A 16,377-nucleotide genomic window follows, 5' to 3' on the forward strand; every position below is an offset into this window, starting at 1 on the left:
TATGGAACCCTAAAAACAAGAATAATAATCAATGTGTGGCCCATCATCCGATGTCTTTCGAAATAACTTAAAGGTTTCTAAATTATGAAGAAATTAAAAAAAAATATAATAACCGATCATGTTCGTTCTTACGCCCGTACCATATGCCTAGGCTTTTTTTATTGTATGAAAGTAGGGAACCCTCCATTATGCGTGTTCTGACACGCACTTGGCAGTTTTATATGACGCACGCCAAAGAACGTGCTTGAACTGAACTCGAACCATCGCGTGACGTCATACTGTTTAATCATGCGTAAGTATACTGTTGCTCAGCTGATCTTCCACTCTGAAGTCCGCCAATGAATAGCTGCACCTTTCCGGATCCAGTAATAAATAATAATAGTAAGACACACTAACTTAGAGGGATTTGGTTGTTACCCAAATTACGTACTTACCTACCTAATAGAAATGTAGGCGGGAAGTGTTGCCTCCCATTGAAAATTTGAATTTTGCGCCTTTTTCTACTGACAATAAAGTGGGTTTACCAGAGTATACTATAGTTTTTCGTAAAGGGCCCTCCACACTCATGCGCGAATCGCGGCGCGAAACCGCGAACGCGAGGAGTCGATTTCGCAGAGATCTGCCCAGATCTGCCCCGCCGCCGCGAATCGCGCACGAGTGTGGATCGGGCTAAACACAGAAAATTTGTAGATCACCTTAGCCTTATTATATTTTTAAAATTCTGGGGGCACTACCTACCTTTTCTCGGAGCACTTCGTCGTTTTTTGAATGTTTTCAATTGCATAGCTCTTATACCATCTTATACTTTAGATTTTATTCATATCTAAAAAAAACCCGATTTCGTCACTGACTGATGATCATCAAAACCCTTAGGGTACTTCCTGAAGTCCTAGGAAGCTGAAATTTGGTATGTAAGATAGTATATTAGTACACAAAGAACAAAAAAACTCTAAAACTTGAAATTTTTAGCCTCTAAGGGTGTTACAAGGGGGGTGAAATTTTGTATGGGGAATCAATAACCGCTGAACCGATTTAGTTGAAATTTGGTGTCGAGATAATTATTTTTGTTATGAGGATATAGAATAGTTTTCAACCCAAAAATCACCCCGTAAACCCTTACCCCGTAAAAGGGGGTAGAAAAGGGAGTTAGCGGGGAATAGGGGGTTGAAGTTTGTATTTGAGGAATCAGTATAAAGCAGATTGTAAATCACCCCTAACCCTTTAAATTAGGGGATGGAAGACTGTCATAAGCAACTTACAAAAAGAAGTGAAATCCCACCAAAAACATTTTCATGTAAAATATTGCCAAGACGAAACCATAAGGCTCGCACTGTCAAAAAGTTATCAGATCTCTTGTAGAGCCAAGCTTCAACTCTGCAAGCCCTAAACTTCACAAACTCTACACCTAGCCCTTAGTCAAAATATGTGGCTTGGCTCCAAGGGCCTGACACTCTTTGATAGAGAAAGATAGTCTTATTGCGATTCCTATAAGAGGAAAGAGAAAATAGTGCCATGCTTTGTCCTTATCACCGACCGGGTTTTTTTTTCATGGTCGGGTTATGGCAGCATAGGTAGGAGGCGATGGCGAAATACCGAAATTTATAAGAATGAAAGAGAAAAAGGATTATGCTGCCATACATTAAGCTGTCAATACATGAATATTTCTTTCTCTTACCCCTGGTCGCTCGGTTTCATGTATATAACTACTATACTATGTCTATGCTTGGCCCTATCGCGTAAAACGAAAATCGAAATACATTATCTACATACCTGTTTCTGCCTCTCTTTCACACGAATGCTTATTTATAAAGAAATTTCGATTTCGTTTTTCGCGGTAAGTCCACTGCTGTCAAAGTGTCAAAGTGACAGATATGATATGATAACACCAACAACTTGCCGACACTGGTGATAAGCAAAATTTACGCGTTTAACAAACTCTAAAGTTAAATTTTGATTAAATTCTTAGCATGATAATGTTGTGATAACAAATAATACTAATCTCTCTACGCAGAGTTTATTAGTTGTCTGATACGCCGAACGATTTGTAAACTTGTAAACCATATATCGCTAGCGCTGTCAAAAGTAAGTTTGTTATGACATGATTAAACTGTGATAAATTGATAATATACCTTTACACGTTTATTCAGAGTTTCACGAGTACAGTGTCATTACTCATTTCATTTTGGGATCAATATATTGTGTGTTTTTGCACCGCTCCTTGGATTTTTTAGTTAGTTTCTGTAAACATGTTTTTAGGTCGTTTAGCACAAGTTACTTTAAGAAAATCGGTTCAAGTTTGCCCAAAATTAAGCAGAAGTATGGTGACCGACGGGAATACTATATTAGCCGAAAGTTTAAAGAAACAGGTAAGATACAATTATTTTTTTTACTATTAATGTGTTATTTTACTAAGCTATAACTTATAAGGAAATCTTCTTAAAGTAAGGTTAGTTTTGTCTTAACAGTGAACTTTGTCCATAATCATAAAAAAGTCGTTACTTGTTACTAGGTAGTCATTCTTGTTATCAAGAAGTATTAACTCCATGTAATAAAAAAGTGTTCTTTCACATTCAAAACATGAAATCAATGTATTTTTTGATGTAAGTTCCTACTCTATACTTTGTTATTTAAGTTAGTTATTACGCAGATTTAAAAATGAATCTAGTGTAGTATTCCATCATCTATAAGTATAATCAGTTCCTTTGAAAGCATTACTGGTGAATGTGACAAATAACTGTATTTAAAGCTACTTCTGGGGAAACCTACAGCAATTTGTTTTAATTCCATTGCAAAGACTGAGAACTAGTATAAAACCTACCGAGGAAGCAATTAATGCTGTGTCTATGTAATTTCAGGGTGTAGAATATGTATTTGGTATTGTGGGTATACCCGTAATAGAGACCGCAATGGCGTTCCAAATGGCGGGGCTCAAGTATATTGGAATGCGTAATGAACAGGCTGCTGCTTATGCTGCACAGGCTATTGGATACCTCACAGGTACTTAATTTTGATTGAATTCTGCTTCTACTGTATGTATTCAAACACAATTGACATTGTTTATGAATAAATATCTTGAATCTTGAATGTGATTTTTAGAGTTCCGTACCCAAAGGGTAAAAATGGGACCCTATTACTAAGACTCCTCTGTCTGTCTGTCTGTCCGTTTGTCTGTCACTAGGCTGTATCTCATGAAAGTCATGAACCGTGATAGCCAGACAGTTGAAATTTTCACAGACAGGTGATATATTTCTGTTGCCGCTATAACAGCAAATACTAAAAAGTATGGATCCCTCAGTGGGCGAGTCCGATTCGCAGTTGTCCGGTTTTTAGTTTTTTAACCTTATCTATGTAAGAATTTCAAAGTTATCATAATTATTCATGATAATTAAAAATTGCCATTGATTGATTTAACTATGAAATTTTAGTTAGGTTGTGTCTGCTCATTAGAATATAAACTATTTATTTGTGGCAAAATAAAAAGATGAAAATGAGTGAACAATAATTGAACTTTAATTTTTTTTTTTAAACAAAAAAAAATTATTTTCCATCCATGTCCATGGTCTGTGGAATTGTTAAAATTGTGAAAATGGTCCGTGCCTGCGAAAAGAAACCCTGCCTTATTGGATGATAAGAATACCTTTTGAAAACTACAGTTAATTTTAATGGAATGTCTGTTTAAATATGAATTACCCTGCAATCTACAGGAAAGCCAGGAGTATGTCTGGCGGTGTCTGGTCCAGGACTGCTGCACTGTGTTGGTGGCATGGCCAACGCACAGGTGAATGCGTGGCCATTGCTGGTCATTGCTGGTTCCTGTGCAGAGGACCATGAGGGCATTGGAGGATTCCAAGAGTGGCCACAGGTATCAAAATGTAGTATGTAGTAAATACTGTATTTGAAAGAAAATATTTATGTGAGTGATACACTGTGTATCACTATAAACATTTTCTTAAAAAAATACAGTACCTATCAATATGCATATCAAATTTAGTTGATTTGTAAATTGACCTTTAAACAGAATGCTAATTTTGTCTTTAGGTGGTAACCAGAAGGACAGATATGATAAAGTATCTTAATCTATAGTTATTGATTCAGATTAGTGTTATCTAATAGAGATATTACACAATGAATGTACAAATAAGCCATGTAGGGAATATATTTCGTATTTTAAATTGCAAGGTATAGGTTTAGGCATGCAAACTGATAATCTAACTTAAATAACCTTTATAAGTAGAGGGAATCATTTTCCACCTGATTTTGAACTTTATTTCAAAGTGATAGAGTACAAATTCGCATAATTTCTGACACCCTTATGCCTTATAAAGAACTTTTCTTACAAGTGCTTGTAAGTTAAGTCTGTTGTTAATTATTATATCTTATACCTTTAAACGAGCAATTCTTCTATATATATTTCGGGGATCTCGGAAACTGCTCTAACGATTTCGATGAAATTTGCTATGTGGGGGTTTTCGGGGGCGAAAAATCGATATAACTAGGTGAAAACGCGCATTTTTGAGTTTTTACATGTTTTCCGAGCGAAGCTCGGTCTCCCAGATGGCCAGATATTTATATGTGAATGCCCAGGCAGCTTAAATCTGATACATGAACATCAATGTCTATTTGTGTTTTGCAGTGAAATATATTATTAAAAAAAAACATTTATTCTGGCGAAATAAACCCTATTTTACATTTACTTATTCTGCCAAACTGCAAGACAGTTTGTTGGCACCACTTTTCAATGCTGATTTAAGAGTCACAAGAACTTAGCCGCCGCCGTACAATCAAAGTTACGCTCTTATTTTAAAATTACTTGAAATAAAGCTATGGAATTATAACGCGTTTTCATAGTTTTATTTTGATGTGTAACTATCGCGGTAACCGAAGACAACATTAAAATGACTTGCTGAAATAACATGAAACTGGGCATTAACATTAAAGTTAGTTTAAAGTTGGTTAATATTTTTTTTTGCTGAAAATTGCGTGTAGAAGTTTTACTTGTGTAACTTACACTCGCTCCATTTTTATTGCAATCTCTTAACGTAGCGGGAGCCTAGGTGTATGAGTACTGATACTGCATCTACAAAGGTGTTTTCACTTAGTTTATGGTACCTCAGGTAGACTCGTCGCGGCTGTACTGCAAGTACGTAGCGCGGCCACCGTCGGCGCGCCTGATCCCGCTGCACGTGGAGAAGGCCGTGCGTCTCGCGTGTGCCGGCCGGCCCGGCGCCGCCTACCTCGACATGCCCGGCACGCTGCTGCTGGTGAGTGTACATGTGTCAGGTGGACTCGCCTGTACTGCCAGTACGTATGATCCGTCCACGTGGAGAAGGCCGTGCGTCTCGCGTGTGCCGGCCGGCCCGGCGCCGCCTACCTCGACATGCCCGGCACGCTGCTGCTGGTGAGTGTACATGTGTCAGGTGGACTCGCCTGTACTGCCAGTACGTATGATCCGTCCACGTGGAGAAGGCCGTGCGTCTCGCGTGTGCCGGCCGGCCCGGCGCCGCCTACCTCGACATGCCCGGCACGCTGCTGCTGGTGAGTGTACATGTGTCAGGTGGACTCGCCTGTACTGCCAGTACGTATGATCCGTCCACGTGGAGAAGGCCGTGCGTCTCGCGTGTGCCGGCCGGCCCGGCGCCGCCTACCTCGACATGCCCGGCACGCTGCTGCTGGTGAGTGTACATGTGTCAGGTGGACTCGCCTGTACTGCCAGTACGTATGATCCGTCCACGTGGAGAAGGCCGTGCGTCTCGCGTGTGCCGGCCGGCCCGGCGCCGCCTACCTCGACATGCCCGGCACGCTGCTGCTGGTGAGTGTACATGTGTCAGGTGGACTCGCCTGTACTGCCAGTACGTATGATCCGTCCACGTGGAGAAGGCCGTGCGTCTCGCGTGTGCCGGCCGGCCCGGCGCCGCCTACCTCGACATGCCCGGCACGCTGCTGCTGGTGAGTGTACATGTGTCAGGTGGACTCGCCTGTACTGTCTACGTGGAGACGGCCAACATCCAACCCTGGAACTTCTGCGTACCATTTCTTTAACAAAAGGATAAGTCATACATAATCTTTCATAATCACTTTTACTTTCAGAGCGAAGTCGAAGAAGAAAAAGTACCCGAACTCTACAACGCAGAAACCGTGAAGCTAGCCCACCCCGACCCAGCGTTAGTAACTCGCGCGGCCGAACTACTGGCTAAAGCTGAGCGACCTCTAGTCATCGTAGGCAAGGGAGCTGCCTACGCCCAAGCTGAGAACGCACTACGGAAACTTGTGGCCGACACTGGGCTACCCTTCCTGCCTACTCCCATGGGTAAGTCACTAGTGAAGTTAGCTGGGCTAGTCGCTCGACTGAAAGAAACGCCAAAGATAAGCGACCTCTAGTCATTGTAGGCAAGGAGGTTGCCTACACCCGAGCTGAGGACGTGCTGCGGAAACTTGTAGCCGGTACTGGGTTACCCTTCCTGCCCACTCCCATGGGTAAGTCACAAAGACTTACCAGTAGTAAAGTTGGCTGGGATCTGGGATAGTAGTCTAGTAGATTTTTTTCGCCTTATCCACCCACCACCACCCATCTATCCACAATAAAGAGTAAATAAATAAATAAATTACCCTTTTTGCCTATTTATATGGTTATAAGACGGTAATAGTCAATAAATTATAGTGGAGTTAGCGGGACTGGTAGCTCGATGTTGCTGATTAGGTTACCTTTCCTATGTAGAATTTTCTATGGGGCTCGTCTTCTTTTGCGTTATCCGGGCTTTATCCACGGCTCATGGAAGCCTGGGGTCCGCTTAATTGACAACTAATCCCAAGGACTAGTTGACAAGGAGTAGTGGGGACTATCCATAAAAAAAAACATTTTGTTTACTACTTGTGAATTTTTTATGAATTTTGCGAGGATATATATTTACAACTTTCTGGAAACTACTGCAAATCTGTAAGGTTGACCAAGTTCCTCACTGAAGCTGAGTGACCTTTGGACATTGAACTTAAACTAGGTGACATTTTTGACAAAAGCAACCTTGTCCAAGTTTATATACTCATGGGGGTCTCAGTGGGAATGTCCAATGCCAATTGTAATGTATACATAAATAAATGTGCACGGCGGTCCGGGTCTGCCCGCTCTCGGCAGTACGAGCGTAGACGGCGTGGATAGCAGACGTACCGCTCGTGGACGTAAATACCACATTGTGTTTTATTTAAGCAAGCCCACCTCATGGTAACAGTGGACGTTACACCAATCGTGACCAACAATGTGTTTATGTTAGATTTTAACGTTCATTAACTAATTCCCAGGTAAAGGTGTAGTGCCGGACACCTCCATGCAATGCGTGTCCACCGCTCGCACGCAAGCTCTTCTCAAAGCTGACGTCATTCTACTGCTCGGTGCGCGCCTCAACTGGATGCTACACTTTGGTCAGACTCCACGCTTCGATCCCAAAGTCAAAATCATTCAGGTACTAACAGCAACACGGTCCCGCCACGAGAGCTGCAACAGACATTAGAAAATCAATTTAAATTTGGAATTTATTTTGCGAACATACGATAAGTAATTGAATTCACGAACGAGTGTGAATTGAAGCCCGAAGACGAGAACTTAATTAACACGAGTTCGTAATTCCTGTACCGTCCGTGGCACACTCAATGTTTTTAACATCACCTATTCGAAAAGGGAACTTTTCTTCCCTGCTAGGTGGGATCAAAGTGGCACTTTTCTGTTCAAGAACATTTTGTTGCCAGTATGAAATATTGACACAAAGACATGAAATTAGTATATATATGCATATAATCGATTACAATTTCTTTATAATCGATTACGTGCATACAATTTTTCTAACTTAAATAATATTTTGTTGTAATTGTAAACAATAAATGTAATTAGCGTATTTTAAATTAATTAATAGCATATTTTAATTAAGTAAATTAATTAATTAGCGTAATATTTACAAAGAAACGTAAAAAACATTAATTTAATTTTTATTTTGACATTTTAGGTCTCCTTAAACGCAGCCATACTTGTCTATGCAATTTAAAAAGTTTTGTACAAATATTTCACAAAGCATAATTATGCGGTTTTGTATTGTGTATAAATTTGTTAATACTTAGTTTAAATCAATAACTTTATAATAATAAATATAAGTTATATCAGTCTTCATAGTGTTCTTCCGAAGATTTGGTTCAAAGGGGTAAGAGCTAATTTGTTACCAGAAAAATCTACAAAAATAATGTACCTGATTTTCATTGTATCATTTTAGGTGTTTGCTGCTTTGTCTTTGAAAATATATTAGGTATATAATTATGAGCTGTAGGTACTTTTAATTTGTCAGTACAGTCACGTCTGAAAATATCGATACGGACAAAGTGCCAGAAGTATGTACCTATACACTTCTATGGGCCATGCCTGAAAATAAATGATTATTTAATTTAATTTATATTAAGGTCGTGTATACATATTTTTGGCACTTTGTCCGTAGCGATCTTTGCTTAAAATAATAATTTTTTGAAACCTAATATATGTATGTAATTTCCTCATAGGTGATGTGAAAAGCAGTATGTGTCACATGGTAGCAAAATAATTTTCACCTTGGGCGTTAACACTTGAATCCCTCACTACGCTCAGGATTCTATGTTAGAATCCCTCGCTACGCTCAGGATTCTATTATAGAATCCTTCACTTCGTTTAGGATCTCGCCGTAAATATGTCATTTTGCTCCCTTGTGACACAATCTACTATTTCATCACACTTGTGACGAAAAAAAACCTGTCTAAATTCGGACATACATTACATCCCTAGTAGAAATTTAGGATTTACGGACTGCATCGCCTAGCAAGTGTAATGAAAAAATAAATTACAGCCCCTAACTCGAAATTTTGAATTTACTGTTCGCATCGCCTACGAGCTACGAGTAACAAAATAACACCTTTTACGAGCAAGTGTAAAAATAAGAATACGATGTTGATGTTACTCAGTGGCATTGGTCTATTTTTCTTAATTTTTCACATTAAAATTCATGACATCTGCAATGATTCTCAACTAATTCACCCATATACTTTTAGGTGGACATCAGCCCTGAAGAGTTCCACAACAGCGTGAAATCAGAAGTGGCAGTACACTCGGACATCCAGCCGTTCGTTGAAGCGCTGTCGACAAAACTGAAAGAGAAGAAGTTCTCGCTGTCTCCCTCGCACGCCTGGTGGCAGGCTCTTGCGCAGAAGCAAAAGGCTAACACGGAGTTCGTAGCGGTAAGGATTGAAGTGGGCAGTAGAATTCCGTAATAGTGTGAAATCAGAAGTAGTCGGGTGGTATTAAGAAAGGACGCTAACCACGAATAATTTCGGACATTGACCCGTCTGTTCCTATTTTTGCCCCCCCCCCCCCCCCGTAACGCGCCGTATCGTATTCTTGTACCTTATTTGAACGCCCCCTCTCACTCTTGCTTATTCGAGATAATATAATATATTGCTTAGCAGATAGGTACCGAAATTTCGATATTTGCGGTAGCCGCTTACGGTTACTGTATGAACACTGAGCGATGTGTGCTCAATGTTATTGCCCCATTAGGGTATTAAAATAAAACAAATAATCGTCATAAAAATATATTTATGTCTATTGTATAAATATGATTAAGCTATTTATAATTAGGTAGTCTCTTTTATTATTATTTATTGTTGGGGTGTTGTGGGCCTGTGAGTGTCACGTCGACCAAGCAGTGATCTATTGTGACGGCCCTTTAAAGTTCGTTACTAATGCCCGTTGAGTCCAGAAAATTCCAGATTCTTTGGGCCGTAATGTTCTGTACCTCATAGGGTTGCAGTATGTGCCGCCCTAAGTGGTTCTTTTTGACATTAGTGGTCCACAGGAACAGAGAATGTGCATTGCAGTCTCCTCTGATTCCTGGCAGAACCTGCATGTCGCATCCTGTTTCTTCCCAATTCGGAACATGTGTTTGTTCAACTTACAGTGTCCAGTCAATATTCTAGTCACTGCGCAGGTTTTATATCTTTTGAGCCTTAGAAGCTCCTTAGCAGTTTTGCCGTTGAACCCTTTGATTAGAGCTTTAGGTAGTCTCTTAGTCTCAGACAAAAAGATAACTAGATATGCCTTGTGGCTTACTCAAGTTCCAACGTTTGCAGTCGCCTTAACCTTTTCCAAAATTTATTTTTCCTCCGAAACAGGTTCCACATGATCCCCAAATGACGAATGATTCTTCCCCACCCACTCCACAAACTCCTTAGACAATTTCACAGCAATGCGTATCATCAGTTGACAGTCGATATCCCCTTTGTGTGCGTCTTCAGGCTTACATTTCAGCACTCTTTCGTATATGTCGGTCAATTTGTAGCTTTTTGCAGGTCTATTTTTCTTTTTACCCCATGGAAATCCGTTATTTTTCTTTACTCTATCAGCATTCGCCTGTCTTAGGTTTTCCAAGCGTTTTTTACTTCCTTCTGGCGAATCATCTAAATTTGAATTAGCAAGTTGGACTGTGGTATTTTCTATGCCCGCATCAATACCTCCTGATTGTTTTTCTAATATGTCATAGAAGCCATAAAAAGTATCAGCACACATAACATCTTTTGAAAATTTCTTGCCCTTTAGATGTCTTTTTAATATCGGAAAATCAAAGTCGAACCCATTATGAGCGACTAAATACACAGGCTCCGTTAAAATGCCAAGAAAGTTGTCTATTAACTCGAAACATTCGTCAAAAGATTTTTCTGGTTTCAATTCAGTTATTGAGAAACCTCCATTGAGTAGCTCTTCTAGGCCTGGGTTGAAGCAGAGCGTAAGTTTGAGTTGGACTCTTGGAACAGGAGGCGTGTTTTGATGTCCATTAAATTCGTCATCTTCGTCCAAAAACTCGTAAAATTCTCCAGAATCTATGAGGTTGTCTCTTCTGACCGCTGCCATGCTTAATTCCGTTATATATTTTATATTTTTATTTTTGGGATCGTTGACTGTCCCTAAGTCCATGAATACGTACGTAGCGTTTGATGTCATTGTTTAAACTGAGACTGTTTACAATTTTCGCTGCGCCCAGACTTGCAATACATTGATAGACCAGCATATAAAGCGCTAAAAATAAACTAACAATCTTCTATATCAGAAAACATGTATTTGTTCGAAATTGAGACCTAATAGCTTATAGTGTTAAGGTTTAGAGTCACATGGAATTGGTATTGAGATATGGCCTTTTAGCTAGAAAATATTGCAAATGAGGTCATCGTGCTATGCGTCATTCCCGCGAGTGGGATCACCCGGGCAGTCAAGTACGCCTGATAGTGATAAGGTGTGTGAACTCGCCATGTATGCAGGAGGATAATGCTTGCAAAATAATGTGAAAATTTTGTAAAACAACTACGGAAGCTATTATTTTTAAAATCTTTAGTTATTTTATTCAGTTCTTTACGACATTACAAAGATTAGTTATTTTTTTACAGGAACTAATATAACTTTATTACAAGAAAATTCTTACTTGAATAATATCTATGTACCTATAACAAAATTCCTACGATCTTCTACAGTCTCGACCATCGCTCACCTTGATGGTATGTGCACGACCATTAACATCGCATTATCAGCATGGTTCCATTTGTAACGTGTTACTATTAGTATTATTAGGTAAATTCGCAATACATCATACAAATTTGCAACATAGGTTTGATAAAAAAATTAAACAACCCTTTCATAAACCAGAAATAGGTCATTCTATAACTTTATTCACGCAACGCAACTTTCTACACTTGTAGTATCCCAGTAAAGCGGCTTAAACATTAATATTTTTCTCAGGCTCAAGCCAACGACGTGTCAACTCCACTAAACTACTTCGCGGTATTCAAGGCGGTACAAGAAGCCATTCCCAAGGACTCCATCATCGTCAGCGAGGGCGCCAATACGATGGACATCGGGCGAGGCCTGCTGCTCAACGACTTACCGCGGCATCGTCTCGATGCCGGCACCTTCGGCACCATGGGGGTACATCAACCAAAATTCTTTCATCATCTTCTTTTATTTTGATCTGCTTTTCTTATTTCTTGATCCCTGGTAATACCAAAGATAGATATAATTCCGTAATAGATACGTAATAGGTACGGACGGATACAGTCTAAGGAAAAAACGTGCCTCGAAAATCACGAAAATTTGATTCTCGATCAGATGGCGCCACTAGTTTTGGCCTACACTCGTATAGAGGGCGTCGACTGTTTCGTTTGTTATTTATAATTTTAACGCATACCAGTGAAAGCAAATAAAAAATCATTTATCCATATTTAAATACAATTTATCGTATTTTTATAAATCTTCATTTTTAGTTTTAAAGTGTGTCGACAGATGGTAGTGAATTTACTGGGGTTACAAAATTTACTATGACAGTACCGCTCTAGTATAAGTTACTCTATGGTAATAGTGATAGAGATGCCTTCAATAATGGAATGATATGTGTATGTCAGGTGGGCCCCGGGTTCGCGGTGGCGGCGGCGCAGTGGTGCCGCGAGCGCGCGCCCGGCAAGCGCGTCGTCTGCGTCGAGGGGGACTCCGCCTTCGGCTTCTCGGGTCAGACGCTTTCCGTATACTAGTGCACCTAGAATAGATACTAACCAACATCACATACGAATAAGTCGTCAGGCGCCATTCATTTATTATGTAAGGCAATTTAGGGAGGGGGAGGGGGGGGGTCGACCGTGTCCTATTTTTTTTCTTATGGGGGAGTGGGAGGGACTTGATAGGTAGTTCTTACGTAAGATCGCAAAAATGCGCAAGCAAAGATTCTTCGAAAAAGCGCGCGCATCCGTGTCAGTGCCGACAAAGAAAAACTATAAAATAAAGCCAAAGTTAATTATTGCCAAAAAAAATATTTTTTTGTACTTGCAGGTACAAAACAAGTTCCTAAAATTGTTTCTTTGAAAATCGAAATAAAAACAAACCCGATGTGTAATAATTTTTCCTTCAGATTCTTACGTAATAAATATTAAAAGGGGGGTGGGGTGGGCCTATCCTTTTTTTTACAGGGAAGCCCCCCCCCCCCCCCCACTCGGGTCTAAATCTGGCAAGTCGTCTTACGTAATAAATTAATGGCGCCTAAACACGTACGTTTATTGTTTGTTGAAATTGTGTTATACCTATGGGTAAACTATATATGTATATGTCATTGTCAACCAGCAACAGATTTTTGAAAATTCCTAAAATTATTTTGCAGTACGATTCGAACTCGCGCCCTTGGCCCCTTCAGCCTTATTTTAAGGCAGCAGTGGCGACTTTCCTACATACAAAAAAAAACCGGCCAAGAGCGAGTCGGACTCGCGCACCGAAGGTTCCGTACTTTTTAGTATTTGTTGTTATAGCGGCAACAGAAATACATCATCTGTAAAAATTTCAACTGTCTAGCTATGACGGTTCATGAGATACAGCCTGGTGACAGATGGACAGACGGACAGCGCAGTCTTAGTAATAGGGTCCCGTTTTTACCCTTTGGGTACGGCACCCACCCACGCCAATCTTTTTGTAGCTAACATACAGGTCGAAGGAGTTAGGTAAAAGAGTATTTGACTGTATTTAAAATAAATTTATATTTTACACCATGCAAGAAATAAAGCACCAGAAGATTAATAGTGAAACGTAGACAGCAGTTATTGTTAGACACAATTGAATTTTTTGGAAACCCGTATAAAACTATAAAGAGTAGGTAATTTGATTGTGACGTCACATGCTAGTGTTTCATATAAATTCCATAGTAGCAAAATCGTTTTGACAGTTCGAAAAAAACTAGTAGTCAAACCCAGTGGCGTAACTAGAGGGGGGGGGGCAGAGGGGGGCAAGTGCCCCGGGCGCCATCCAAGGGGGGGGGGGGGGGGGCAAAATGGGCAACAGGCAACATTAGGGAAACTAGTCAGTCGTCAGGGGGCGCAAATTTGGTGACTGCCCCGGGCGCCATATCCTCTAGCTACGCCCCTGCAAATACCTTATTGAGATATTACACTGGGTCTTACAGATTTATTTAATATTGTGCAGGAATGGAAATCGAGACGATGTTCCGCTACAAGCTGCCCGTGATCATCATCATCGTGAACAACAACGGCATCTACAGCGGCTTCGACAAAGAGGTCATGGCCGACATACAGTCCGGCGGCGACCCCGCGCAGACGTAAGTTCCTACCAACGAACTAGACAACTATAGAAGCCTGAATAGAGCTCAAAAATCTCCCCACGTGTAATGTGCCACGAGCTGTACAGTACGCACGCAGTTTGACCACGCTAAGTATTGTAATGCCACGCAAGAGGTTTGTAGAAATTTATTTTAGCCAATCAAAAATGAAATCCCTTATGTAATAGGTATCTAAATATCGGCACCAGAGTTAAGGTCACGCACACAACATGTCATATAGGTAACATATATATTGACAGCGGAATTTTGCAATTGGTGTTTTTTTTCGTGAGTCAAACTCCTTATAAGTAATATTTTATGGCTTTACTCGAGTATGTATGCGCGACATGATAAAAAATGGTCATGGTCCGCGTGTCATTACATTTTTAACCATCTTCAAAAGAGGATTGTTTATACGAAAAATATCCACAATCTGGATATAGATCATGAAACATGTTATCTACTTGTTATTCCAGCACACCGCCGACCGCGCTCAGCGTGCAAGTCCGCTACGAGAAGATGATGGAGATGTTCGGCGAGACGGGCCACCTGTGCCGGACCGTGCCGGAGATCCAGCAAGCCATCAAGGCCGCCGTGGCCGTCACCGACCGGCCCAGCATCATCAACATACTTATCAACCCAGCCAGCAGCAGGAAACCGCAGGCCTTCAACTGGCTCACTGAGTCTAAACTGTAAACGTTTACCCTTGATCTACCCTTTGAACTCCATCTGTCAAACCCAAGAACGTCATACACGCCATAATCTCTGGCATAAGCTAACAAATTATAAAATAAACCGTACTGGAAACGTTGAAGGTTACTTACACAACGTACGCCATAGTCTCTTATTATAAGCGTTCTTGGCTCCACGGGCACGACTTCTTACGCCTTTAGTCCTTGACGTTCACAGGGTTATCAATTTGGAAGACTGATATCTAACCTACCAGCTAAAATAGATACAAAGACGCATTAATTGTGTAATATAACGTAACGTCTCTGAAAAAATCTTGCCCAGTTGCCCGCCGAGTTTCGCAAATTTTTCTTAAGACATCTAGTACGATCAATGAATCTTTGATAGCTATTTATTCGCAAGCATGGTGAAAACATTATTTATACTTATCCAATTGAATGTACGATTTATGTAATATCTGGGTTGGATATTAGAATTAAATATTGAAATCAGAAAATTATTTTAATATTGTACTTTAGAATCACATACTGAGATAAGGCATTTTGATACAATTTTATACTGTACAGTGCAATGTAAGTCACAATTAGAGTTGCTTAACACTGTTAAAAAGGTGGTTGTAAATTATGTATATTATTTTTGTTTAAGGATAAGAACAATGGTGCAATGTATATTTAATTATGTTAAGAACACCCGTAGCTGCGTTTATTTGTTTAGTCAAAAGCCGTAATTTCTACGCTCCTATAGAAACAGTTTCATTAATTTGCAGCATCTAACAAAAACAAGTGGAGACTGACAAAATTTGGCTTCTATTATATCTTATACCTTTACGAGCAATTCTTATATATACGGATGTAGTGCGTTTGTTATGCTACTTCTGTCAACCTCAGTACTTATTCTGAGACTTACTGAAATAGCATAACACGTTCGTGCGTTTCCGTGAAAATAAAATAAAATATAAAAAACACCGATGGCAAACAATTATACAATTCAATTCAATACTTTATTCATAAAATACAATTTTACAAGTCAAATACACTACATCTGTATCTAAATGTACTACATGGTGCAACATGGGGCGTAAGTTAAATATTGCAAACGAGAGTATAGTTAAATCGCGACGGCTTGTCGGAGCGATTTATAGACTCGAGTCTGCGATATTATTACGCCACTAGATACACACAATGTTTTTCATCACACTTGCGATACAAAAATGAAGTATAAAGACAAAAAACTGACAATTATAAATACTAGAAACTTCATTACTCCCTAGGGAAAACGCTTTTTCTATAGTTCCCGTTAAGCCGGCGTGCAATTCCACATTTACTGAGCGAGTGTGATGAAAATATATTTCGGGGATCTCGGAAACGGCTCTAACGATTTCGATGAATCGTTGAAATAATAATGGGGTTTTCGGGGGCGAAAAATCGATCTAGCGAAGGTAAGGTAAAGTTACAGGGAAAACGCGCATTTTTGAGTTTTTATATGTTTTACGAGCAAAGCTCGGTCTCCCAGGTACTTTCTATCTGTAATTGTATAATATTCATGACGT

The 16,377-nt window shown here is 40.0% G+C and overlaps 2 protein-coding genes across 3 annotated transcripts; one reads left to right on the forward strand and one right to left on the reverse strand.

Moving 5' to 3' along the window:
- The first annotated feature begins 1,892 nt into the window (after positions 1 to 1,892).
- On the forward strand, positions 1,893 to 16,361 carry LOC134746602 (2-hydroxyacyl-CoA lyase 1). 2 transcript variants are annotated; one of them, XM_063681030.1, is made up of 12 exons: positions 1,893 to 2,082; positions 2,257 to 2,366; positions 2,856 to 2,997; positions 3,705 to 3,862; positions 5,115 to 5,261; positions 6,088 to 6,307; positions 7,294 to 7,454; positions 9,055 to 9,240; positions 11,789 to 11,974; positions 12,448 to 12,550; positions 14,006 to 14,138; positions 14,615 to 16,361. In XM_063681030.1, the coding sequence occupies exons 2-12, from the start codon at positions 2,319 to 2,321 to the stop codon at positions 14,832 to 14,834; spliced, it is 1,704 nt and encodes a 567-aa protein (XP_063537100.1). In that variant the 5' UTR covers positions 1,893 to 2,082; positions 2,257 to 2,318; the 3' UTR covers positions 14,835 to 16,361. The 2 variants fall into 2 exon arrangements, with proteins under 2 accessions (XP_063537100.1, XP_063537099.1); XM_063681029.1 differs by lacking the exon at positions 1,893 to 2,082 and having other exon boundaries at positions 2,200 to 2,366.
- On the reverse strand, positions 9,675 to 11,004 carry LOC134746605 (three prime repair exonuclease 2-like). The gene has a single exon (XM_063681032.1). It carries the CDS (start codon positions 10,997 to 10,999, stop codon positions 10,154 to 10,156), a length of 846 nt encoding a protein of 281 aa, XP_063537102.1. The 5' UTR covers positions 11,000 to 11,004; the 3' UTR covers positions 9,675 to 10,153.
- Positions 16,362 to 16,377: the final 16 nt, after the last annotated feature.

This window comes from Cydia strobilella, chromosome 13, assembly GCF_947568885.1.
Source record: "Cydia strobilella chromosome 13, ilCydStro3.1, whole genome shotgun sequence".
NCBI lineage: Eukaryota > Metazoa > Arthropoda > Insecta > Lepidoptera > Tortricidae > Cydia > Cydia strobilella.